At 32.8% G+C, this 26775-nt stretch overlaps 4 protein-coding genes and 1 non-coding gene across 6 annotated transcripts; 3 read left to right on the top strand and 2 right to left on the bottom strand.

The window, feature by feature from the left end:
* The first annotated feature begins 1276 nt into the window (after positions 1-1276).
* Positions 1277-5885, top strand: LOC107631643 (putative protein phosphatase 2C 9). Its single transcript, XM_016335152.3, has 6 exons — positions 1277-1721; positions 1921-2016; positions 3210-3449; positions 3733-4009; positions 4694-4848; positions 5382-5885. The coding sequence occupies exons 2-6, from the start codon at positions 1981-1983 to the stop codon at positions 5520-5522; spliced, it is 849 nt and encodes a 282-aa protein (XP_016190638.1). The 5' UTR covers positions 1277-1721; positions 1921-1980; the 3' UTR covers positions 5523-5885.
* A 2209-nt stretch (positions 5886-8094) lies between these two features.
* Positions 8095-12953, top strand: LOC107633884 (outer envelope protein 64, mitochondrial). Of its 2 annotated transcripts, XM_088509165.1 has the most exons (13): positions 8095-8566; positions 8875-9027; positions 9122-9246; positions 9432-9557; positions 9941-10123; positions 10222-10363; positions 10702-10870; positions 11184-11318; positions 11428-11628; positions 11726-11853; positions 11931-11982; positions 12393-12462; positions 12572-12953. In XM_088509165.1, the coding sequence occupies exons 1-13, from the start codon at positions 8322-8324 to the stop codon at positions 12652-12654; spliced, it is 1812 nt and encodes a 603-aa protein (XP_088365291.1). In that variant the 5' UTR covers positions 8095-8321; the 3' UTR covers positions 12655-12953. The 2 variants fall into 2 exon arrangements, with proteins under 2 accessions (XP_088365291.1, XP_088365292.1); XM_088509166.1 differs by lacking the exon at positions 9941-10123 and having other exon boundaries at positions 8111-8566; positions 12572-12914.
* On the bottom strand, positions 12939-13036 carry LOC148572664 (U6 spliceosomal RNA). The gene has a single exon (XR_015908482.1). It is a non-coding gene; the product is annotated as a U6 spliceosomal RNA (small nuclear RNA).
* A 1768-nt stretch (positions 13037-14804) lies between these two features.
* LOC107634739 (metacaspase-3-like) lies at positions 14805-17486 on the bottom strand. The gene is made up of 5 exons (XM_016338161.3): positions 16689-17486; positions 16192-16522; positions 15558-15675; positions 15136-15318; positions 14805-15050 (listed from the first exon to the last, which is right to left on the bottom strand). Exons 1-5 carry the CDS (start codon positions 17236-17238, stop codon positions 14991-14993), a joined length of 1242 nt encoding a protein of 413 aa, XP_016193647.1. The 5' UTR covers positions 17239-17486; the 3' UTR covers positions 14805-14990.
* Positions 17487-24430: 6944 nt separating this feature from the next.
* LOC107631645 (7-deoxyloganetin glucosyltransferase-like) lies at positions 24431-26223 on the top strand. Its single transcript, XM_016335154.3, has 2 exons — positions 24431-25016; positions 25103-26223. Exons 1-2 carry the CDS (start codon positions 24509-24511, stop codon positions 26050-26052), a joined length of 1458 nt encoding a protein of 485 aa, XP_016190640.1. The 5' UTR covers positions 24431-24508; the 3' UTR covers positions 26053-26223.
* The last annotated feature ends 552 nt before the right edge of the window (positions 26224-26775 follow it).

Raw genomic sequence — 26775 nt, 5'->3', positions numbered from 1 at the left:
TGGAAAAAAAAATGATGTCTCTGAAAAATTATATTAGCGAATTTATAAATTACTAATTGAATATGACAAAAAAAATGGCAAAATGTGTTCAGCGGTATAATTTTTCAAAAATCTATAAATCTTTGCATCACTAAATTTATAAAAGATCGATAAAAATGATGAAACACACTTAATTTTTTTAACTCTTTCATGACCTAAATTCTTGTAGACATATTTAATACTTTATTCTCAAATTTTTATAAATTTATCATTAATTTTTTTTAGAAACTTATTTAATGATTTTTACTGTAAAACCCTAAGTTCATCACAAAATGTTTTAGAATCTAATTATTTTATTTTATATTAGTGTATCAATAGATATTAATATATTTATTAATTTATTTTTATTTATGAAATATTATAAAAATATAAAAATAAAATTAGTTGAGATGACAAGTTGTATATAACTTAATTAAGAGGGCTTGACTTTATCTCTTAGAAATAGCAAATTTTTTTTTATGATTATATATATATAATAAAATGTATTTTCGTAAAAAAAAGTTGTACACTAGCTCTTTTATAGTATAGTATTTTTATATAAAATAAAAATTTAATTTTAATATATTAAAAATTGTATACAACTATTTAATTGAATTGGTCAATTTAAATAATATTTTATCTAACAAATTTTAAAATTAAAATTTTTATAGCCACAAAAATAAATAATTAAAGAATTTATTTTTGATATATTATTAATATGTATATATATTCAATTATATTAATATTCAATCATATTACGCATATTTAAAATTAATTATTAATATAAAATATATATTTATATATAAATATATGGTAATTGATTTCGGTAGTTAATTTTAATGTATAAATAATATTTTTTATTAATATTATGTTAGTAAAAAGGATTATTATAGCCAATGAGTAACAGTTTAAATGGCATAATCTCCATCTAAGAGGTTGTAGGTTTGAGTCTTTATTTTTTTTTTTTACCAAAGATATGAGACTCGAACCCGCAACCTCTTAATTGAGTATGGGGAGACTATGTCATTTAAACTATAACTCATTGGCAAAAAAAAAAAAAAGACTATTATATATTTACCGCATTCGTGTAAATGAATAAAATTAAATTATTATGTTGGTGGATGCATTAAAATTAAAGTGATTAATAGATTGAAGTTAATTTGATAAGAAAAAATCGGCCGACTTTTGAGTGGAGCCCACGGTAAGATCCACACGGCCGGGGGGTGAGAAACCCAACCAAAAGCAATGACAAGGTTTCAGTTTTACGGAAAAGAATCGAGTGAAGGAACAAGTGAAACCTCAAAATCAGCTGTAATAATCAAACAAACAGTGTCAGCAATAAAAAACAAATCAACACGCACAGAGAGAAGAGAAAAAAAGTCAATAAGGGCAACCTACGTATGTATTATCCCCACTTCCCCTATTTCCTGCTTGCAAGCACCAAACACTTCTTCTTTCTCTTCACACATACCAAATTCCAGACGGTTACTTTCTCACTCTTTCTTAAAACCATCGTCTCTCTCTCTCTCTCTCTCTCACCCTATTCTATTCTTATTATTTTAGTTCTTGGGTTATAAAATATTTTGTGTTCTTAGTTTCTCTCTCTCTCTCCCCCTCAAAGTTGACGGTAGAATTAGAGACGACCCACTTGCTCCTCAGATCTTTCAACTTATTTTTGTTGCAGAAAGTTTAGATTTTTTTCGGTAAGTGAATTTTTGGATTACCGGTTGATTATCTTGGTGTTGGTGTTGTAAATTAAAATCCCGCCTTTTAAAAAAAAATGTTTTGAATGATCCGGGTGGGGTGGTTGTGACTTGTGATGCTAATTCCTGTTTATTCAGAGTTGTGGAGTTTGTTTGACTTTGGTTTTCTGTGCTGTTTGTATATTTGTGTGGTTTGAAGACTGGCAGAAGAATTAGATGTTGAATAATAGAAGGAAAAGGTGAGGTGGGGCTGAATTATATGGATAGTCTCTGTTGCTTCAGCTCTGTTAGAGGGGTAAGCAATTTTTCCCGCTTTCTTATCATAATTTTACTTCTCTACTTTAATTTCTTTTAATCTTAAGAATAATTAATCTCTATGCTTATATTATTGCTTAAAGTTTTAAGGGATTTGGTTGGATATGGAAGAGCCTAGGAGGCATATGATCTGGTTATATATCGTGTATCATTTGTCTATTTGAAGATTAAGTTCTGGTGGTATAGAGAATGGACTTGGAACTTCCTTGATTTTTGTCTTCCTGAGCTTATTTGGTGAAAGAATTGGATCATATAGATTATTGTTGATTGTTTGTGATTATGGCTACCAAGAACCAATTCTTTTCAATACATAAGCTGTGAGATGGAGTCTGAGTAGTGGCTTTATATGGACAAGTTGCCGACTGTTAAAGTATCATGGATTTATTGTACAAATTTATGGAAAAAGGGATGTAAATCATAGATTTTAAGGTGTGCGTGGATGAAACGGAAGAATGCTTCATGTATTTTGTGTTATTGAAAGCTCTCAAGAAAATTTTCCTGAACAAACACAAGAAAGGCCCAGCTATGTTTTATGGTAGTTAATCTTTTGCCACAATTTGTGTACAAGGCAACAAGGGAACTTGAAGGCATAGGTAATCATGGAAATACAAAGACATAGATAATAGTTACATTTGAGCACCTGCTGTTGGTTTGGTATTTCTTGTTTAGTACAGAAAATCCTAGTAAGAGAGGAGATGTTGTCCCATTCCAAGATTCGGGCATACCAGATAGGCCTGGTCATGTCAGAGTTTATGAACTTGCTGTCCGAAAATATCAATCATGAAAAGCTAGTGCATCATGAGAGAGAATATGGTTGGTTTCTTGAGCTGAATAATCCATAAAATGAGAGAACTGGTTCAGAAATGTTGTTATCCCTCGCTGTAAAGATGGAACTGGCATTTGCGTCTAATGATATGCAAGATAAAATGCTCTAAGCAATCAATCACCTTTTGAAGCTAAGTGGGGTTTGGTCCAACTTTGAGTGGGGACTATGGATTGTTTTTCTCCATTTAAATATGGTTGTGGCTTGACATATCTATACTTGTGCTCCGGGTTGTAATCATGGATGTACAATTTTTGTTTTCTTTAATATACATATTGTTGAAACTTGAAATATGTTAAAAAAGACCTAAAACACTTCCGTTAACTGTATTTGAACTTTCATATCTTTAGGTGGTTGGAGGGCATTCTTCAAGTAACTCTGGAAAGGGCAAGAGCCATCAGTCTACAACCAAGTATGGCTATAGCCTTGTTAAAGGGAAAGCAAACCACCCGATGGAGGACTATCATGTAGCGAAATTTGTCCAGTTCAAGGGGCAAGAGCTGGGACTTTTTGCTATATATGATGGACACTTGGGAGATAGCGTACCAGCATATTTACAAAAGCATCTTTTTTCAAATATCTTGGATGAAGTAAGTTGTTTGATCAAACAGAAGATATAACGTTGTTGTTATTGTTGTTATCACTTTCTATTTTATGTCGAATGAAGTATTATAAGTTGAAAATTTTAGTTCTATTCCCAACTGGCCAACTTCCCATACTTTTTTGGCAACAGATATCAACCATGTAAAAACATAATCCACTTTGGTTAACTGTCTTGATGCAACCAGTAGTATACCTTTCCTGTCAAAAGAATATTGTGTGGATTCTTCATAATTCCTTTTCCCATAATTTTATTTATGATTGGTTATCCAGAAGGACTTTTGGGAAGATCCGTTCATGTCTATTTCTAAAGCTTATGAGACAACAGATCAAGCAATTCTTTCTCACAGTCCTGATTTGGGACGAGGAGGGTCAACTGCTGTGACTGCAATTCTTATAAATAGTCAGAAATTATGGGTAGCCAACGTTGGAGATTCACGAGCAGTTCTGTCAAGGGGAGGGGTGGCTGTACAGATGACTACTGACCATGAACCTAATACTGAGCGGGGCAGCATTGAGAACAGAGGTGGCTTTGTCTCAAACATGCCAGGTTCTTCAACTAACCCTGATTTCTATGCTTTGTTGCTACTGATATTCAGTGCTGATTTTTGTGTTTTCTATGATATCTCATTTGCATTTTTTCGTATTACAATATTCTTGTGGAAGAGATTGTAACTCGTGTCTTGTGCCTTCTCAAATTATGATATGAGTGAGTGATATGGGGAGTAGTTCTGATTTCACTGTATGCAATGCATTCATTAGAAATGGAAAGGATGAATTGAATGAAACAATAAGTTGCTGTCTTTTGGAATTAGAAATATCTTCTCAATTATGTATCTGACATGCGTTTGACATATTTTGAGGCCAATACTCTTAAGTAATCTGAATGTTGATGGAAGGGATTTTTGCATCCTATTTTATTTAGTTTGACCATCCAATTTCAAGAATTGCATAGGGGATGCTAAAACATCTGTCATAGTGATCTAGAATTGTATTGACAAGTGATGTAGCAAATGGAATTCTAAACTTGGCTTCAATGCCAGTGTGTTATGACATATTGTGCTGCCAGTGCAATATGCCTCTCATTTTGATAATTCAATTTTGTTCCAAGGTTTACATGTTGAGGAGAGACCAAATATTTGGCAATGCACACTCGCATCCTAATAGTATCACTACTTTATGTTTGAGTCTTGTTCTTTTTTGTTGTAATTTATTTGTGTGTGGATCATATCAGGAGATGTTGCAAGGGTGAATGGGCAGCTTGCAGTTTCGCGAGCATTTGGAGACAGAAACCTCAAAACACATCTGCGATCGGATCCTGACATCCAGTATGCCGATATTAACCCAAATATTGAGCTTTTGATACTTGCTAGTGATGGTCTATGGAAGGTTTTCTATTAATCTCTTTTTGTTTCCCTTATTTCTTAAAAGGCAAAAATGCACTTCTAAAATCACATAAATTTGTCATTTGGTTTTTTATTTTATTTTCCCCACAATCATACATTCATTCTCATTCCATTTCTTTCCAAAATTCAACAAATTTCTTCCACATCAACTCCAATAGAAATACCAATGGTGGTGGTACCCGGCTCTTTGCCATGCAGGATGCACTTTAGAGGGTAGAGTGTAACATTTAAACATTCAACCATGCTACATGTAGTAATCCATATTTTGGTTTCTCACTTTTTATTCAAATATTGCACTTTACTTTCTAAAGTGCACCTTGCACGGAAAAGGAGCCCGATCTTTGGCATCTGATTGGAGCATGTTTAATTTTGGCTGCTCAATCTGGACGAATTTGATGAGGTTTTGAAATGATTCAGAATGAAAATGAATTGGATAAAGATAAGTGATGGGAAGAAAATTAGCCTTCCACAAAACAAGTAATTATGTTTGTACTTAAAATTTTTCATTAAATCCAGGTAATGGGAAACCAAGAGGCTGTAGATATTGCAAAAAGGATAAAGGATCCACAAAGGGCAGCCAAACAACTAGCCACTGAGGCATTGAACAAAGACAGTAAAGATGACATTTCATGCATTGTAGTTCGTTTCAAGGGATGAAATAAGGAAAAAAACCTACTTGGGTTTTGGGTACATAATATGGGGGTGCAGTTCCATACCTACTTATATATATCATTTTGGTATTTTATGGAGAATAGCTTTTGCTCCTTCCCTTCTTGATATGTAAAATTGAAGTTATTGGATTTTAGGTGGTGCCTTTTAGTATTTCTTGATTTCTTGGCTGTGTAGATTCCATACCATAATTTTTGTTTTGTAATATGCTTTATGACCTGGAGTAGCAGTGTGAAGATGAGCATAGTTATACACTCGACATTTGTTTTATGATATACTTCAAATGACACTAGCTTGAGTTGCTTCAGCTGCAATTCAAGTGAGTATACCCATGTTTGAGATTTGTTTCAATTCCCTTTTTATCCCCTTTCTACACGCTATAAATGTTAATTATGAATGAAAGATTAAGTATGATTACTTGGTTTTATTCGTAGTGACAAAAGAACAACTTCAACTTTATTGGGAGGGTTATATGCAAGAAAGTTGCTACCCTAGGATACTAGGCTAAGTTTGGTTATGAGGATATGACGAGATATCGAGAGTAAGACATAAAAAATAAAGATACAAAAATTAGTATTTTTGTATTTTATTTGATGATAAATCAAAATAAATTATGAAAATTTAATTTTATTTTTTATACAAAAAATTTGAAAAGAAAAATATAGTAATAAAAAATATAATTATAAAAAATTAATAAAAATAATAAAAAAAAATAAGTTACATCTCTTGTTGATATTTTAGGATTATATATGTTGAGAAAGACATAAAGTATAATAATTCAAACAAACAAATAAGTAGAAAATATAAAAGTAAAAGCCTTTTTCGGTTTTTAACCATTTATTCGATCAATATTACGTCTCCTAACAATTATAAAAATACAAATTGGTCTCTATCCACTTTTATATTTGTCAATCTATCCCCTAGAACTGGTTACAGTTAACGATCACGTGTTAGGTAACGTCTTCTTGGTAATAGGGACAAATCGCCTCCTGAACTCTTCAACTATCTCGCTCCTCCGAAACTCTTTCTTCCTCCTCTCCTCCCTCTTCTCCACCGCCACTGCACTCACACTCCTCCCTCTCCCTCCGATCCTCCCTCTTCGCCACCGCCACCATACTCACAATTATCATCGTCATTAACAATATCATCACCACCATTTATGCATGATGATTAATGAAAAATTTATATTTTTCTAAATTCTCTCTCCCTCCTCTCTTCTTCTCCCTTTCTCTATTTTTTTACTTTCTCATTTCTCTTCATCACTTACCACTACCACCACCGCCACAACTAGGGGTGTTATCGGTTCTTACAGATGCACAACCGTTCGGTTTGTTGTTTTTACAACAATCGAACTGAACCAACAGTGATTTGGTTCAGTCGGTTTTTTTGGTTTTTGATTCCTAATGAGAAGAATATGAATCACAATAATTAGAGGTTTAAAATAGTCAATAAACTCAAATAATAAGAGTAAAACATTGAAATGGTTAGGGGTTAGAGATTTTTGTTGTTAGGTTAAAGGTTAAAATGTTTAAAACATTGAAATGTATGCATATCTTCGGTTCGGTTCCTATCGAACCAACTGAAAATCGAATCGAACCGATCGGTTTTGTCAGAAAAAACAAAAAAACCGATTTTTTCGGTTTTCAAGTTGGTTGTTGTAATTTTCGGTTCGGTTTTGCGGTAATTTTCGGTCCAGTTCGATAACTTACACCCCTAGCCACAACAACATCATGAGTTTCATTTATTTAACACTCAAACTTTACTTTTTTTTTTAGTCATTTTTCTGGTAATTTTTTCGAAAAATAAATGAATTTTTTCCTCCAAGTGGTTAGGTACTTTTTTAGTGTGATTATGTTTTTAGTTTTTGAATTTTTGAATTCTGATGATAATATTATTGATGACGATAATGATTGTGATGAGAATGAGGAGAAATGAATACAGTGATTTTGATGATAATTGTGGTGGTGATAATTTTGATGATGATTCGGAGAAGAGGTAAGGCGGATTGAAAGTGTTGGGGGTTAGGGTTTTGGAGTTAAGAGAGGCGATGCAGAAGAGGAAGAAGAGGAGGGAGAGAGAGTTTTGGAGGGAGAGGGAGGAGGCGGTGGCAGAGAGAGAGAGCCAGTGAAGTGGAGGAGGGAGATGGTTGAGGAGATTTGTCCTCATTACAAAAAAGACAAAGCCACGTAGACACATATACCTGATACGTTAGCATTGACCTGCTGTTAATTAGTCTAAAGGGTTGGATTGAACAAATACAAAAGTAGATAAGGACCAATTCATATTTTTATAATTATTAGGAAACACAATATCCATTAGATAAATGGTTAATGTCCGAAAAAAACATTTACTCAAAATATAATTATATTACATATATCCTACAAAATTAATTATCAATCAAGTCGCGGTCTACAAAAATAAGTCGCAACTGTAGATTTAATTATTTTACTAAACTATTTTTGTTTGCGTAAAAGTGTTATTTTTATCATAAAGGATAAATCTTTTAAATTAAAGAAATAAAATTAAAAATGTTTGTCAAAAAATGATGATGTAATAGTTTGATTGCATTTGCAAATCATGGCCGTTCAGGAAAATTCTTAACCTTTTTTCTGTGTCAACAATAATACGCTATGCGATGCTATATGCTAATTCAGTATCACCCGCCACCAAACCTCTCTTTACTCCTTTCTCGCTTCGCTAAAACCCTTCCAAAACCCCTCTCTCACACAAATTCGTTGACACTGCTTCTGAATTAGCCTCTCTCTCTTGATTGATTGATCTTTGATCATGTCCAAATCGTTGGAGCTGATCAAGGAGCATGCTTCCAACCCCAAGCTCTGGTTGGTCGTCGGAGTGGGAGTTGCCGGGATCGTTGTTCTGGCAGAGACACGCCGGAGAAGACGGCGCCGGAACACACACAAACAAGACTTCGGTGCTTTTGTTGAGCGTTTCGAGCTTCTACCATTTCCTCAGCCTCCACCTCCTGCTGCCAAACAGATGCTTTCTTCTCTAACTTTTGCCATCAGCGACATGTTCGTCTCTAAACATCATACTTTTTAGCTTTGCTTCAATTTGAGTGTTTTTCTAATATTTTTTTAGTTCCCCTTTCATGTGAAAAATTACCTGATAGCTACAGTGTGCGGTATCTGTATATAACATTTGATTTGTTATGAAGGCCATGCTTGTTTCAGCTAATGTTTATGGTTCAGGTTTTCTAATGGTTTGTATAAAGGAGTTGACCTTTCTTGGTTTTCTTTGTCTGGGTTGAAGGAATAGGTTTGCTTAGAGCTTTAGAGTTGATACTTTTATCGGGTCTAATTAGATTTTTTCTGGTTCGAAGGTTTGATGTGAAGGGCTATGTGACGGGGTTTGGGAATCCTGACTGGAAGAGGACGCATGAGGAGGCAGAAAAGACTGCGGTTGTGGTTACTGCACTGCTAAAAAATGGTGCTACTTGTGTTGGCAAAACCGTTATGGATGAATTGTCTATTGGGTAGGGACTCGGTTAGAAGTTCTTTAGTTTTGTGTACTAACTGAAAAAACTTGTTCTGCTCAAATGTGATTTTACTCAAGACACTCTGTGTCAGGATTTCTGGTGAGAACAACCATTATGGAACTCCGACGAATCCTCAAATGCCATCTTGTATCCCAGGAGGGTCTTCTAGTGGTTCAGCGGTAGCAGTTGCTACTGAGCTTGTTGACTTTGCCATTGGTAAGCTTTTGTGATTAGTGGACCTTGAATTGCTTGAAGTGCTAGACTGCTAATCTATTGGTTTGTTTATTACCTTTGACACTTGTGATAATAATAAATTCTGAGCTTCAAAACTACTTGCTTGATTTTATTTCTTATCTCTATATGTAAACATAGAAGAAATAAAGAATATTGGATCTTTGTAGGTACTGATACTACAGGATGTGTGAGAATTCCAGCATCATTCTGTGGTATTTTTGGTTTCCGGTCATCTCATGGTACTGTTTCTACTGTTGGAGTTCTTCCAAATGCACAGAGCTTAGACACTCTGGGTAAGTGCATAATTATATGCAATTATTGCGATGCTTTTAGTTGGTTATATATTTAAATAATAAGTTTCTGCGTCATCGTTTCCTTGTGACTAACTTTGTGAAAAGAAACTGGAGCAATTAGGTGCCTGTTTTTAATACTAAATAAATTTACATGAGTAATATCATTAAAAAAGAATATGGCTGGTTGTAAACTTCTATAGTTGAAATTTGAATATATATGCTCTAGGTCTTGATCTTCCATCCCAGTTGAATATATGATTAGCTTAATAAGAAATTACTACATAGTGAGGTGAATCAGCATTTTTGGAACCTTTTTTTTTCCAAAAAAGGTTAATCTTTTTTCTTCGGTTTGTTGATTACTTTATTGCATGAGTGCATTACAGGATGGTTTGCCCGTGATCCGTCTGTCCTGCATCGTGTTGGACATGTTTTACTTAAGTTGAATTCTGCAGAGACCAAAAGGTCAAGAAGCATTATATTTGCTGATGATCTCTTTCAGTTATCTAAAGTCCCTACACAGAAAACAGTATATGTTGTTGGTAAAGCTATTGAGAATATGTCTGGGTGTAAGTTTCTTTACCTGTGAAGGCTAATTGGTGAAACCAGTCTCCCAAAAGAAAGTGTCTGTTATAAATTACAGTGTTTGATCATTTTGGTTTTGCAGATCAAGTTCCAAAGCATATGAATCTTTGTCCGTACATTGCTTCTAAAGTGCCCAGCCTAAAGCTTCATCCAGCATCAACAGACCAAGAAAATGGAGCATCTATATTGAAAGCTCTTTCTTCAGTTATGCTTTCATTACAAGGGTATTCTATTATATGCTTTATGATTTGGTTTATTGTAGTAGACAATATTGTACCATATGGTTATCTATTCTTCATTTTGATATTTAGAAAAACTTTTTTGTTTGTTAATTGATGCCTTTGCCTGAGATATTTTTCTCAAACATTTTTGAACTTAAGTTTCAAAGAACCATCCTTTGCAATGAATGGTTACTTCTTTCTTAACTGCAGAATGCTTTGTGGTGCGTAAATCATGTCTTATTTATTTATATGCTTATATTGTTTTGTATTCTGTCTATAAGAAACAAATAATATTATGGCATGTATTTATTCTAGAAATGTGTTTTTTCATCTGATTTCAGATACGAATTTAAAACCAATCATGAAGATTGGATCAAATCCATCAAACCCAAATTAGGCCGTGATGCTTTTGATCGTGTTATTGCTGCTATTAATACTACTCATGATAATATAAAAACCTTGTATAAAGTCCGGACTGAGATGCGAGCTGCATTTCAAAGTCTACTAAAGGTACTATAACATCTGTAGTTATTCTTTATTTATATCCATTGTGCTCTCTAGTTAGTGTTATCAATATTGAAGATTTTTTAGTGATGTTAATCTTAATTCTATCATAGGAGACAGAAAATAAAATAATGTAGTAAGCTGTTCTTATTATTTAATATTTTGAATAAGTGGCATGACTTGTCATGGAATTTCATTATTTATGCCAAAATTACTTAGATCTCTGATTTTTACCATGAAATGACCAAAAAATTTTGGCAAGTCTACTTTCCATCCCATCCAATTAAACACATCCTGATTTTGGTTAGTCGTCCCTCAGGATGATGGAATACTCGTTATTCCTTCTGTAGCAGACAGTCCATTAAAGCTTAATACAAAGAAAGGGTTGTCTTCTGAGTTTCATGACAGAACTTTTGCATTGTCGAGCATTGCTAGCATGTCTGGATGTTGTCAGGTAATTTACTATCTTTAGGTGCTAGAGGTGATCTTGTTCCTTTTCTCAGTTTCATTTGTTCTGAAACCTTGCTTGAGCTGCTTGCTAACTTTTATACTGTTTGTTGCAGGTTACAGTTCCATTAGGTTCTCATAATGGTGGTTGTGTTTCTGTTTCATTCATCTCATTCCATGGGGCTGATAAATTTCTGCTTGATACGATCTTGGATATGTATTCAACTCTTCAAAAGCAAGTTAGTGTTGCCTCCTATTCTTTGCCATTACCAGATACCAATGGCAACATTGAAACTTCTGAGCTTCTAAAGGAGAAGGTTTGTTCTATCTTGCTACTTTATTAAGAGCAGCAGCTTGCATTATATGTGCAAGGTGGATAATATGATATAAGCTGATAAAAGGCATATTCTTCAGGGAAATGCAGCCTTTAAAGGAAGCCAGTGGAATAAGGCACTCAATTACTACACTGAGGCTATCAAACTGAATGGCATGAATGCGACTTACTACTGTAACCGAGCGGCTGCTTACTTAAAGTTAGCATGGTATGAGGTTTCTCCTATTTGTCAATTGGTATTTTGTCCATTTCTCTATTTAAACGGTTTCCCATGAAATTATGCAGTTTTCAGCAAGCAGAAGAAGACTGCAATAATGCAATTTTGATTGATAAGAAGGTGAGAAGATAAGCATGTAACAGTGGCATTTTTTACAAATCTTGTCTTCTAATATCTTATTTGTAATTAGTTTCTAAACTTTGATAACCTATTTGAAGTGTTACAGTACCCTCTAATATGTTGAGAACTGCCGATCACCCTGTTACCTAATGCACATCTGTCTTTTGCAATTGCCAGAGAAGTTCAAAATGGACCTGATTTCATTGCTTGTATTCTTTTTCTTGATAATGATCATAGTGTTCATTTCCATATTCCGATAGTTTCCTGGGATCTTTGAGATTATGAAATTGGTTGTATTCTTTTTCTTGTTAATGCACATCTGTTGGGCTTTGTATTAACAATCTTAATATTTATACATCTATAGAAAGTATCCTTTTTGTCAAGTGTAGCTCATTTTATGTTTTCTGCAGAATGTGAAGGCGTATCTAAGACGTGGAGCTGCTAGAGAATCACTACTACGCTATAAGGAGGCCCTTGAAGGTGAGTATTAATTTATTTACTTAAATATTTTTGAAGATAGTCCAAACTTTGTTTATATTCTTAATAATGCTGTTCCATTTTCCTTTGCCATTTTTGTGATGAAATGCAGATTTCAAGCATGCGCAAGTTCTTGAACCACAGAACAAGGATGCTAGTAAGGGTGAGAGAAGAGTCAGAAAATCGATGGCTTGATCATTGGTGTTGTTTCTACCTAGATGATCGAGAGAATTTCAGAATTTGTATAAATTGTGATTGATTGTCTCCTTTTTCTAGGAGGAGTTAAAGAAAGATGAGCCTCTGTTGATGATGATGAGGTGCTGCATTTTTGGTTTCTACATGTTTGTGTATATCTTTGTTAGAACTCTTATTTGGTGAATGCCAATAATGCCAGATTAGTGTGTGTACAAGTTTGCCTTATGGCGGGTACAGAGCACTTTGTTCTTATTGTATCACATGTCCTGTCCTAATCTCTCACCAAACATTTTTTTCTCGATTTGCACGGGTCATCCTTGTGTAAGGGCCATGCTAATATTCTCTGTATCGTTCCAATTTTATCGGATGTCCCCGAAGGGACCTCACCAAACATTTTTGTGATTAGATAACCAATTTGTCAAGGCTCTAAAATTCCAGGTTCCAAATGTGCAAAGCATGCTGATTTCAGTGAAAGGTGGACTTATTTGTTTTGGAATAATAATCAGTTCTTTTGTTAAAAAAAATAATCATGTTAAACTCAGCCCAAACAAACTCAATAATTCTGTTGCAATTCTGTTTGCGAGAAGTTACCAATTTCCAAAGAATTCTAAAGAATTCACCAATTTATTAATATTTTCGTACTCAATACAATACTCAATACTCTTATTTATATTTCTAACAATCTCTAATAGATTAACCAACTAATCAGTATTTATATTTCTAACAATCTCTAATAGATTAACCAACTAATTAAGCGATTAGTTGGGTTGTAACAAAATTTCACGGGGAATTAACTTTTCACTTTAGGTAAAGTAAAAAGTGCAAGGCTCTTTAAAAAGATATGATTAACTTGGTTATAATTTTAGAATTTAATTATCTTTTTGGTGTATTTAATATATTGAAAACAAATAAAAATCTTTTCAATAATTAGTAAAACATTTTTCTTTAGCATTGTTAAAATTTGTCCGTAAAATATTTCCTTGAGAAAAACCCAAATCAACCCCTAACAATTACCTTGGAAGACAACGAGGCCCTGACAAAAAAAAAACTCAACCTGGCCCCTGACAAAAAAAAAATCCAACCCGGCCCCTGACAATTACTTCGAAAGGACAATGAGGCTCCTGTACCAAAAGAAATTTAATGTTATTTTTTTTGGCACAGGGGCTAATCAGTCCCAACAAAAAATTATCAGGGGCCGGATTGGGTGTTTTTTTTTTCTTGTCGTTGTCCTTTCGAGATAATTGTCAGGGGTCGGATGGGGTATTCACTCTATTTCCTTAGAACATATGTTAACAAAATTCATATTTTTAAATTTCAATTATTCATATAAAATATAGAAAAATGGAGGATTAAAATTTGCCGCTTAATGATGAGATGTAGTGGACTTGTGGTCCATCAAAATAATTAAATGTTTCAACTTTTTCTTAAAAGATCTAATTCTAATCGTGTCTTTAAAAAATTGTTTTATTATTTTAAATTTTTAATAATTTAGTTCATTAAAAATAATATTTAAAAAAAAAATTCGTAAGTCGTAACTATATTACGATTTTATTAAAAAGATTATATGTAAAATTGATCACTTTTGAATATATTAATATTTATATCTATAATTTTTCTATAAATAAAATTTTAACACATCTAATTTTTAGACAATTAATATACGTATAGTTTGTGTTTTAATTTTTAAACAAACACTTTTCAAGGTTGAACACTTGAAATCAGAGTGTATTTAACCTTTTAATTATTAAAATGTTTAAAAGAAAAATAACCAAGAATTTTTGTTTTTCCTTTTTTTGTTCTTATTTAATGCTTGTGTACGTTATACACACCTAAATTTGGCGCGAAATGGGTACGACGGAGACTCCTCCGATCCACCGCCAAGCCCTCCATCTTCTCGCTGGTGGCAACCAACTGCTTCTTCAATCAGATTTGAAAGAAGAGGTACACAATACTACTAAACTTTTTTTTTTTGTTGACCACAGTATTCCTAATTGACAGGTCAAAGATTAAACGGATGCGGATTCGAACTCTATTTAATAGGTTGCTACGTGCATAAGGCTAAATTCGAACACTCACTTATTTAAGCGGATGAGTGAACTGACCACTTGACCAATCCAAGTCGATTACAACACTACTAAACTAAGCTATACTTAGAAAAGCGAAAATATTCATTCATTCATAACGTTTCAATAATTTATTAGAACCGAACATAATAAAAACTTGGACTTTACACTACACCATAGTTGTTGGTGCAAAGCTTCAAATTAGATACAGATGCTGATCCACATTAATCAAAGAATATGCAATAAACAAGCAATTCAGATCCTCTTACATGCTCACAATGCGAATATTTTTGTAGAAACATCAAATTTCTCTGATGATGAGAGAAGGGGATCCTGCAAAGTATATTTAGTCTCATCACAAAAACTATATCATAAACTGTTAAGAAACTAAAGGGTTAAATGTTAGTTGAAATCAAACCTGTACAATTTTTCGATGGAAGATACGTTGCAAGATGCTGCTACGGCATCTACTTCTATTAATCTTTTTAATTTCAATCTGTAACTTGTCTAGTAATGCCCCATAAGTTATTTGAGGGTGTTCCCTTATTGCCTTTGCGAGAAGATAAGTAAGAACACCGTTCATTCCTTTTCCACCAAAGACCTATGTAGGTTGGCAAAACCCACAAGAGTGTGAACAAGTATCTTACATTATTCAACTTCATTATTAATTTAATCGGAAATGTTTGGTAACAAAAAAAAAATTAGCTAAAAACAGCATAAACTTGCCTTATTTAACATTTATTAATTATTATTAAAATTAATGAATGTTAAATTAAATAAGGTAAGTTTGAGCTATATTTTTTGTCTCTCTAGTATTACCGTAATTTAATATTTGCTTACTGTGCTATCATTAGCTGATTGGCTATCTTCACATGCACTGAGACAAATTGCCACTCCCCCACTTGTATGTTTTCTGATAGGTTCCTTTGATGGTGGCTTGTTATCCTCCCAAATGTTCCTTCAAGCATGCAACAGAAACTTTTACAAGGGCTATGATGAGGTTGAAATGCTCAAATGCAGTAATTATTTTTAAAATAAATTAACATTTGTACCCATGAAATATCCAGACGCTGACAAATATATTCATATATAAGAATAAAACGACAATTGTAACACAAAAGATGGCCTTCATGTGCCAAAAGTACCCAAACGTTGGTTACGCAATTGGTCTGTTAGGGTACTTTTGGCACACATAAACCATCTTCTGTAGTTACAATTGTCGTTTTATTCTTATATGGATACATTTATCAGCGTCTGTATCTTTCATGGGTACAAATGGTAATTTATTCTTATTTTTAATTATCTTAGCATCTTTGTATTTTCTATCCTACTATATTTACTAATTACTAAACAAAGTCTACAAAACATAACAAAAGTAGAAAACCTCAAAATTGTACTTTATTTTGATGAATCATGATTATAAGCATACAATAGATCAATAATTGAAATAAGAGAAACCGCAAAATGTAGTTACCTTTCAAGATTATAAACATAGAGAAGATCAAGAATGGTTCCACTGTGACAGGCATCAACAATGGCATGGAGTGTGACACCACTCTTGAGAGGCCAAACAATGGTAGAATTTATATCATTGTCAATGATCATTCCTTCTTTGATAAAATCAACCGGACAGAGAGCTTCATCAAAGCCATCAATCTCATCTTCTTTGAAATCCGGTTGTTGCAGGCCGTGCCCCGAGAAGTAAAAGACCAAGGAGTCTCCTGCCTGGCAGTCCTTCACAAGCCACCTTAAGGACTCCATGATGTTATGTTTTGTTGGTATTAAATCAGCATTCTTCTCTTGTTCTGCATTTCATTTTGTTGGTATTAATCACCATTTCAATCCCTTAGCATTGGTGCAACTCTTAGTATTCTAAAGTTGAAAAGGAATATGTGACATGGAAATGAACAGAAAGCAGAGAATAATTTTTACATGCTAGTTATAGTAGCCAGATAAAAGTTTGTGAGATACCTGTGAGGACTCTTATGCACTCATTTGGAAACTTGAAATTCTTAATCAGCAACTCCCTCATGTTGTTAGCATCATTAACGGTTCCCTTGAGCTTGAATTTCATTTTTGTGTAAGAAACTCCACAGAGAACTGCACGCTTGCTATGTCTGCCTGGGAAGGATGATGAGGAGGAAGATAAAGCCTTTGAAGATGGTGCTTCTCTGCTTAGCAAAGTTCCAATTTTGTTTCGATTATCCGGATAACCATGTTTGAAAAATTTTGTTCCAATTTTCTTCACTTGGCTGCATATTCCACACACTTCCCTGGATTTCTCTTGTCCCAGAGTTGGAATACTAACATTGTGGCATGTAGAACATAGGTATGGAGTTGTTCTTGAAGTAACTACACTTACACACTCAGATTTACACCATCTGCAAAAGAACCTTGCTTCTGCACTAGGCTGAGAACTATTACAAACATTTTTGCAAGCATAGCAACGTTGAATAGTAGTGTTTGTGGGGGATGAAACAATAATCTTTTTGTATCTTTTGTTCTTAAGTGAAGCTTCCATTTTTTGCAGTACTTATAATTATAATTAGTTTCTGCTATATGCCAATTATGCAGGAATCACCAACATATATATACATAATGAATGCAGAGTGTTGGATTAAGAAATCTATAGCTCTATATAGAATGAACGGTAAACGCAATTTCAGATCAGGCTACAATATATCTATCACCTTTTTGCATGCATTTCATTTACATTAACGTGAAGTACACTTTTCCAATGCCTGAAAATTGTGGTCCATTGCATTGTCTATTCAAAAACTAGAAAGTGTGGCACCCAAATAGCGTGTTTTGATGATTAAAGAAAGACACACAAAATGTAGAATCCAAATGCTAACTTTTGACAGGGTCCCATTTGAAGGTTAGTCAATTCTGTGTTATAAGGGGAACCCCACACCAGTGAATAATAATTATTAATCAACCACTTTAATTTAAGAGGTTAAGAGAGTGAGAAACTAGAAATATGTGTTGTACTGAATGGCGTATCTGATTAGCATCTTGGTAAAGATATAAATATATATGCTTCTTTCTATTCCTTATTCTCACAACTAAAGCAGGCATATTGGAACCAGATGCTCTTGACTTTAATTTCTTTTGCTTCTCAAAATGGGTTACAAACCTACAATTTCTCTTTTTCCTCTACAAAAAAATTAAAATTTATTACAGTCTGGCTTCCAATTTGGCCTGATTTATTGGATTCAAGAATATAAAGTGCCTAACTATGATTGAGTGGGGGGAAAAATAGCTATTTACATCACACACACACACTAAAATTAAAATCTTTTGAACTGAAAATGAGACTAAATTACAGCAAATTTTATAAAGTCACGTTTTGCATCCTCTCAAAATATGAAAAGCTGGCATCTCTCTAGTGGATTCCTTCCCTCAATTAGTCTTTTGATTAAGACAACCAAAGTTTGAAGCCAAAACAAAATGTGACAGGCTTTGTTTAACGTTATTTGCAGTGACTGTCGTAGTGTTTATCTCTATCATGAGTTGGAAATTAACACCAATGATTGATGAAGGCATGAAGCCACTCTTTATGATGAGTTGCATGTCAAAACTGTTCGCTGTTGACTTTTCACGGGTACTCATTTTCCACTTTCCAACACATTACAGAATCACGAGCTGCTTTCACAGTTATTATGGTTTGTTTTGAGTTTTTCTAGGCATGCAACTCAACTCTCTTTGTACAAGGGGGCATGCATGATATGCAATATGCAAGTCGTTTCCCAATCAAATACACAAAATTATTATACAAAAATTTAAGAACCAAAATTTTATTGTTTTGTATAAGTATGATTTTTTAACTCATGAATAAGTAGTGTATCTTACAAAATGGATATGTTATTTCTATTTTAAATTTTTAATGATGTCACTATCATTTTTAACATATTTATGTAAAAATATCATTAAAAAACCCATACATGAAAATTAACAAATATCTTACTTCTTTACTTAACAATTCTCTTATATTAATTTTTGCAATTCCGCTACGTTACCAACAACATTTCTGTCAACTCTTATTTGAGGCCTGCTACACATACAAGTCTTTTGGACTTACAAATCTTACAAATTGCTACCCTCTTCCTCTTCCTCTTCTTCTTCGTTTTTTTTTTTTCGATTTTCATGGTTTATGAAATCAAGCTTTGAAATCGTTTTGAAAATAATGGAACTTCAGAAATACACCCAAACGATTACAGAAATACACCCAAAATTCGTTGAAGTACACCTTATGCATAATTTAGAACTCTTTCTCTTTCTCCTCTTTATCTTCTGCTGCTTCTTCTTTTTCAAAAACGATTTCAGAGCTTGATGTCAAAAAACAATGGAAATCGAGAATAATGAAGAAAGAAAACAGAGAGAAAAGCACGTAAATGAAGAAGAAGAAGAGGAAGACGAGGAAGAAGAACGTGCAGCAAGAAGAAGAAGAAGGAGAAAGAGAAGGCAAGAAACTAAAGAAAAGGAGAAGAAGAAGAGTAAGAGGAAGAAGAACGTGCAGCAAGAAGAAGAAGAAGGAGGAGAAAGAGAAGACAAGAAACGAAAGAAAAGAATAAGAAGAAGACGAAGAGGAAGAAGAACGGTTCGAAGCGCGTTTTGAGCGTTAGTTTTAATTGGACTTGTATGCGAAGAATTTCTCCTCTTATTTATAAGAGTGTTTAATGAAAGTGTCTTTATAAATATATTTTTTGGATGTGTCTCTTTATATATGTGTTTAAAATATAATAATTAATTATTGTTCAAAACAAGTTGGCACATAATATGTTAGTACCTATACTTTTCCTAATTTTTGTTACAAAAATGATGGGTTGATTGGTTTTGAGTTGTCCAATTACCAGTGGAGTGATGCTTTTTTGTGGTTCTCATGCAAGCCCAATGAACAAAACTACTAAGGGGGATGAATTGAGTGTCAAATATATATAATTCTAATCTCAAATGAAATATAACAATTTTTATAAATTATTTTAATTCTTATATTTATATCTGGCCCATATTACTTAAATTCTGAACCCGTCACTATCTATGTTTCTTTCTGCTAAAATCTTGAAATAAATGAGTGGTGATTTGGAATGAATTGATGTTGGTGCATTGTTATCAGTTGTATGTAAGGATATTATGTTAATGTTAGTATTAGTTAAATTTTTTTAATTTTTAATGAATATATAATAAATATATTGAAAATTAAATTGTAGAGATTTTTAATATAATTTTTTAAAATTAATCATTTTAAAAAATATTTTAAAAACACACGTTAACTAAACTTAAAAAATAGTAGTTGAATGAAGTTTGGTTTGATAATTTTGGATATTTATTAAGTATGAGATTATATTATATTTCTTTAATTTGAATAATTATAAGTTAATTTTAAACTTTTTTAAATACTTTCAAAAACACTTTTAATTTTTAGAAACTGAAAATAGTCAAATACAAATAATATTTTTTATTTATCAAATACAATTTGAGATATTTATATTTTTAAAAACATAAATACTTTTCAAAAAAACTTTATCAAATAAGAGATTATTTATTTTTCAATTTGGCAAGTCGTTTACGCATATTTATTAGTGATTTGTGAAATAAATAAAAAGGGTTGAATAGCTGAACAGCACTGTTCAAAAGGACAAATAATTCTAGACGGAAGACGTAAGACGTAAGTGATGAAAAATTCTCTTATTGGTTAAGTGGTTATGTTGTCGACCTCTAATAGCAAAGCTAATCTGCCCGTCTTATCCTTCGTTTAATAAATTAAATTGAAAAAGTGTAGAGAGCTAAGTGAGTAAGTGTTCATTAGCGAAGAATTGAATAACTCAATTAATAATAATTAATAAATTTAAAATTTAATTAATTGATATTAATAATATTTTTGAATCAAAATTTATCTTAATTTATTTTCACTTTTACTTATTATTCATCCTACAAAACCACAAATCTTAATCCCTCTTTTCAATGCTCAACGTTATCGCGATTTCGTCCTCGTGCCGCTAGCGTCGTCGCAGCACTGTCTTCGCGCGCCATCGCCGGTCGTTCTTGTATCTTTCTCCGCCACCTCATCTGCCGTTCGCGCAGGAAAGACAGCTACCATCACGCTTCTACTTCACCCTCCTCGCGTCCCATCGCGACTTTCCATCGCTCGCCACTCGCATCCCACGATTCTCCATCCGTCACGACGCAGCCACTATCAGATCCCCATTCGTGACGCACGATCAATTACTCTGATCTATGCTGACTCCTCCACTCGTCGCAACACGCCACCGCGAGTCGTCCCCCCACTGTCCATGCAACGCCGTCCAAGACGTCGTCGCCAGCCACCCTGCAACTCTTCTTCTCCTCCTCCTATTTAGTTTTGGATGATTTTTTTAACTAGTTTTTTATGTTTCTTTTTTCTACATTTCGGATGATTCTTTTTATTAGTTTTGGATGATTCTTTTTCCTATGTTTTGTATGTTTTTTTTTAGGATTTAGATTATTCTTTTCCTTATATTTTCGTGTTTTTTGTTTTTTAGAGTTTCGAAATTTTTTTTGAAAAGAGGAATTAGTGTTTGCGTAATAAATAATGAAAAGTGAATTAGAGTAAGAAGAGGCAATTAATCATCATTAATTTTGTATCTTTAAAAAAAAATTAAATAACCACTAATTAATGACAATTAATATTATTAATTAGTTCCCTAGCAGCATTGAATTAAATTATTAAATCCTAAACCCTTACAATAATTTTAAAAGTAATTGTCATTGAATATATGTGCCTTTAAATAAATAAAATTGACAAATTAATTGACTACTTTTTAAAATCTCAAATAATTTAATTTTTCTGTTCAAATACCCTAATATTTTCAAAGAATAAAGGTTAACTTGTAATCTATAAATATTTAGCATCAAACTATTATTTTATTCTATTAAAAAGAGTATAATTTTGATATGTTAATAGTATAAATTATAAAATATTTTATAGAATTGTGTAATTATATTTATCTTTTTAAATGATTATTTATGTCGTTAATATAATAAAAAGTAATTATTTTTATTAATGTAATATTACGTAATTAAATATACTTATAAGACTATTTTATCTTAACAATACATCAAAATTAAATTCTTATATTTAGTAAAGGGTACTACAACTACCTTGCTTATTAGAATATTGCAGTTGAATATTTGCAAAAAAATATTTTTTTTAAGTTAGAAGTGAGATTTGAATCCAAAAGGATGAAAAGATTATATTATTTGAACTATAACTCGTTTAATTAGATTTGTAATATTTTGCGTGACGATATATTCAGGAACAAAAATACTATTTGTACACTAAAATCATCTACCAATATATTTGTGTATAAATACATGTGTGGTTTAATTTATCTTTTAGCGTCGTCACAGCACTGTCCTTGCGCGCCATCGCTGGTCGTCCTTGTATCTTTCTCTGCCACCTCATCTGCCGGTCGTCCTTGTATCTTTCTCCGCGACCTCATCTGCCGTTCGCGCAGGAAAGACAGCTACCATCACACTTCTACTTCACCTTCTCATCGCGACTTCCCATCGCTCGCCACTCGCACCCCACGACTCTCTATTCATCGCGACGCAGCCACCACTAGGTCTCCATTCGCGACGCGCGATCAATTACTCTGATATATGCCAAATCCTTCACTCATCCCAACACGCCACTGCGAATCCTCCCACTATCCATGCAACGCCGTCCAAGACGTCGTCGTCGGCCACCCTACGGCTCTTCTTCTCCTCCTCCTATTTGGTTTTGGATGATTTTTTTAACTAGTTTTTTATATTTTTTTTTCTACATTTTGGATGACTCTTTTTATTAGTTTTGGATGATTCTTTTTTCTATGTTTTGTATTTTTTTTTTAGGATTTGGATGATTCTTTATCTTATGTTTTTGTGCTTTTTGTTTTTTGGAGTTTCAAAATTTTTTTTGAAAAGAGGAATTAGTATTTACGTAATAAATGATAAAAGATGAATTAGAGTAAGAATAGACAATTAATTATCATTAATTTTATATCTTTTAAAAAAAAAATAAATAACCACTAATTAATGACAATTAATATTATTAATTAGTTCTCTAGCAGCATTAAATTAAATTATTAAATCCTAAACCCTTACGATAATTTTAAAAGTAATTGTCATTGAATATATATGCCTTTAAATAAATAAAATTGACAAATTAATTGCCTACTTTTTTAAAATCTCAAATAATTTAATTTTTCTGTTCAAATAATATTTTCAAAGAATAAAGGTTAACTTGTAATCTATAAATATTTAGCATCAAACCATTATTTTATTCTATTAAAGACTAATATATTTAGAGTTTAATTTTGATACGTTGATAGTATAAAATATTTTATAGAATTGTGTAATTATATTTATCTTTTTAAATGGTCATTTATATCGTTAATATAATAAAAAATAAATATTTTTATTAATGTAATATTATATAATTAAATACACTTATAAAACTATTTTATATTAATAATACATCAAAATTAAATTCATATATTTAATAAAGGATAGTGCAACTACCTTGCTTATTGGAATATTACGGTTGAATATTTGTAAAAAAGTAATTTTTTTTTTTAAAGTTAGGAGTGAGATTTGAATCCGAAAGGATAGAAAGATTATACTATTTGAACTATAATTCGTTTAATTAGATTTGTAATATTTTGCGTGACAATATATTCGAGAACAAAAATATTATTTGTACACCAAAATCAGCCAATAATGTATTTGTATATAAATACATGTATGATTTAATTTATTTTCAATGTATATTTATATTTCAATATATATTTTATACTGGTGACTAACTTTAGTGACTGATTTTAATGAACATGTAACATAACTCATTTCAGAATAAATAAATGTAACCTTCTCATGTGTTTCTACTTTCTTCTTCACTTTATACTTGTTTTCTCACCCTTTGAGAATCTTTTGTTACCAAGTTATAAGAGTAGGAATCAATGGAAAATTGGATCCTTTCAGTAAGTTATAAGCTTTGTTATAAAATTAACTTGGTTTTTAAATCGGATAATTATTATATTATTACATTTAAAATCTAGACGTAAATAATTTATATTCATATATTAATTTTTGTAATATATGAATAAAATAACAAATACATAATAAATTCATATAAAGAATAAAAGAATTTAAGCAAATATGAACTTGAAAATAATGAATTACTGTAAAAATCCAATATTTATCAAAATTAATAAAAATTGTTTATTGTAAAGATTAAGAATAGACAAAACTGCCGTAATGAATATTCCAGAAACAAACCATCAACCTTAGCTTACACCTACATGACACAAAACAATATACAAATTGGACAAGATTGTAACAATAATCATTAATTTATCGGTTCATTAAAAAAATTTTCGAAGACAATTTTAAAAGTTTATTCTTTAGGAAGAGTTTAAGTGTATCAAAAATACTTGTGTTTTAGTTGTTTTAACGGTTAATCTAAATTATAAGAAATACATATAATATATATTAATTAAAATTAATGGTTAAAATAACTGAAACACTAATTTTTTCAGTACAGTTAAAATTTTTCCTATTCTTTAAATCCATTTCAATGGCGGCTATTAAAGTATATAAAATCAGAATTATTTGTGCTGCATTTGTAAATCCTATGACCCGGTTTTGTCATTATCGTTAAATTTTGAAGAAGAAAAAAAAAAGTACTCTCCTATAAAAATGAAGCACAAGAAAGCAACACTTATCATGTTGTATGCACCACTCAAATTGAAGTCATAACTTTGTGAGTGGAAATGGATGCAGCAATTAGGCCTCATGTGGTTTGTGTTCCTATTCCAGCACAAGGCCACATAAACCCAATGCTAAAGCTAGCAAAACTCCTTCACCTCAGTGGCTTCTATGTCACCTTTGTCCACACACAATTCAACTTTGACCGCTTGCTCAAATCAAGAGGCCTAACCTCTCTAAAGGGTCTCCAAAATTTCAGGTTTGACACCATATCTGATGGTTTGCCTGAGGGAAACCAAAGAGGGATACTTGACCTCCCACAACTCTGCACAACAATTCCTGTTGAAGGCTTGTGTTCTTTCAGAAAACTCATTGCAAGCCTTGTTTCTCCAAACCATGATGATGTGCCTCCTGTTACTTGCATAGTTTCTGATGCTGCTATGTGGTTCACTTCGGAAGTTGCTCAAGAGTTCCACATCCCTCACTTTGTGTTTTTCACTCCTAGTGCCTGTGGCATGCTGGGATACATTAACTTTGAAGAGATTCGGAAAAGAGGTTATTTCCCATTGAAAGGTACTCTCTTGTATTATATTTTGACAAGTTTTTATTTGTATCATACAATTTTTTAATAGAATAAAGTAAAAATTTATTCTTTTCAGATGAGAAGAATCTGCTTGATGGATATCTTGATACTGAAGTTGATTGGATTCCAGCAATGAAAGGAGCAAGACTAAAAGACCTTCCCACATTTCTTAGGACTACTAATCCTTCTGATGTAATGTTCAATTACAACATAGTAAAAGTGAACACTGCTATGCATGCCAAAGGGGTTATCCTTAACACCTTTGAAGACTTAGAATCAGAGGTTTTGGATGCCATCAGAGCCAAATACTCCAATGTCTACTCCATTGGTCCATTATCAATGCTATACAAACAGCTCTCAAATTCAAATACTCAATTGGAGTCAATTGATCTGAATCTGTGGAAGGAAGACAGCAAATGCTTGGAATGGTTGGATAAAAGAGACAGAGGTTCTGTTGTCTATGTGAACTTTGGTAGCTTAGTGATTATGACACCAAAGCAACTAAGTGAATTTGCTTGGGGTTTGGTTAATAGCAAGTACCATTTCTTGTGGGTCATAAGGCCTAATCTTGTGCATGATAATAATAATAATGGTGATGAGAAATTAAGTGATGAATATGTGAATGTGATTGAAAGATGTGAGAGGGGATTGGTATTGGGGTGGTGCCAACAAGAGAAAGTTCTGTGTCATGCATCAATTGGCGGATTTCTAACACATTGTGGGTGGAACTCAACATTGGAGAGCATATGTGAGGGAGTTCCAATGGCATGTTGGCCTTTCTTTGCAGAACAACAAACAAACAGCTTCTATGCATGCAACAAATGGGGGATTGGGATGGAGATTGAGTGTGATGTTAAGAGAGAGCAGGTTGAGGGGCTTGTGAGGGAACTCATGGAGGGGCAAAAAGGGAAAGAAATGAGGGACAAGGCCATGGAGTGGAAGCACAAGGCTGAAGCAGCCACATCAATTGGTGGTTCCTCTTACAATAACTACAACAGCTTGCTTTTGCAATTGAAAGGCCAGTAAGTCATTTTGTGTGAAAAAGGGCTAAGATCAAGTTTCTTAATTGTAGTTGTTTCAGTTTGCATTGTTGATGTTGTTGGTGTTATATTCACTCAAAATTAGGGCTGCTATTTTATTTGCATGATATGTGTCACTTCAATTCTTCTTCAAATGGAAGTTATGACTTATGAGACAGATCACAGCTCTGAATCCTTCCAAAATAAAAAATAAAAAAGCAAAAAACAAGAGTTTTTTCCTTACCAGAGACAAATGTAAAACTAAGGAATGTGAATCAATAATTCAATACATAGTCACGAAAAAGTGAAAAACACGCTACTTTTAATTTCCCGGCTCGGTTCGCACTTGACCCAGTCAACGGTCCGTTGAAAACCGACCAATTCATGCTTAGGACTGCTATTGACTCACGCGAGTCCACCATGCACCCGCGTGCCGCCCAACCATCGAAAAAGTTCCACTTGTCCGCTTCAAGCCTTCAACAGTAGTGGAAATTAAACTAAAAAATGTTGGCTTTAAGGTTCGAAGAGGGGACATTGTGGATGTAATGTTCCTTTGGTGGTTCGGCAGCACGCGGGTGCATGGTGGATCTGCACAAGTCAACAGCAATCCTAAGTACAAATTGGCCCGTTTTTAACAGATTTGATCACCGTTGACCAGATCAACTACAGGTCTAGTTTTAAGCACGAATCGAACTGGTCAAACTACTAGTCACCAATTTTTCAGTCAAAT

The sequence above is a fragment of the Arachis ipaensis genome, chromosome B3 (genome assembly GCF_059453495.1).
Source record: "Arachis ipaensis isolate K30076 ecotype BB chromosome B3, ASM5945349v1, whole genome shotgun sequence".
In the NCBI taxonomy this organism is placed as follows: Eukaryota; Viridiplantae; Streptophyta; class Magnoliopsida; order Fabales; family Fabaceae; genus Arachis; species Arachis ipaensis.
This window is presented reverse-complemented; position numbering and strand designations above follow the sequence as displayed.

Bases quoted from the DNA above. Each gene is read 5' to 3' on its own strand.
- LOC107631643 (XM_016335152.3), top strand. From the start codon at position 1,981: ATGGATAGTCTCTGTTGCTTCAGCTCTGTTAGAGGG. The intron at 2,017-3,209 runs GTAAGCAATTTT...TCATATCTTTAG, and splicing joins GCTTCAGCTCTGTTAGAGGG to GTGGTTGGAGGGCATTCTTC. The intron at 3,450-3,732 runs GTAAGTTGTTTG...TTGGTTATCCAG, and splicing joins TTTCAAATATCTTGGATGAA to AAGGACTTTTGGGAAGATCC.
- LOC107633884 (XM_088509165.1), top strand. From the start codon at position 8,322: ATGTCCAAATCGTTGGAGCTGATCAAGGAGCATGCTTCCAACCCCAAG. The intron at 9,558-9,940 runs GTAAGTGCATAA...AGTGCATTACAG, and splicing joins ACAGAGCTTAGACACTCTGG to GATGGTTTGCCCGTGATCCG. The intron at 10,871-11,183 runs GTACTATAACAT...GTCGTCCCTCAG, and splicing joins CATTTCAAAGTCTACTAAAG to GATGATGGAATACTCGTTAT.
- LOC107634739 (XM_016338161.3), bottom strand. From the start codon at position 17,238: ATGGAAGCTTCACTTAAGAACAAAAGATACAAAAAGATTATTGTTTCA. The intron at 16,523-16,688 runs GTATCTCACAAA...AATGAAATGCAG, and splicing joins GTGCATAAGAGTCCTCACAG to AACAAGAGAAGAATGCTGAT. The intron at 15,051-15,135 runs GTTTGATTTCAA...TATACTTTGCAG, and splicing joins TCCATCGAAAAATTGTACAG to GATCCCCTTCTCTCATCATC.
- LOC107631645 (XM_016335154.3), top strand. From the start codon at position 24,509: ATGGATGCAGCAATTAGGCCTCATGTGGTTTGTGTTCCTATTCCAGCA. The intron at 25,017-25,102 runs GTACTCTCTTGT...TATTCTTTTCAG, and splicing joins AGGTTATTTCCCATTGAAAG to ATGAGAAGAATCTGCTTGAT.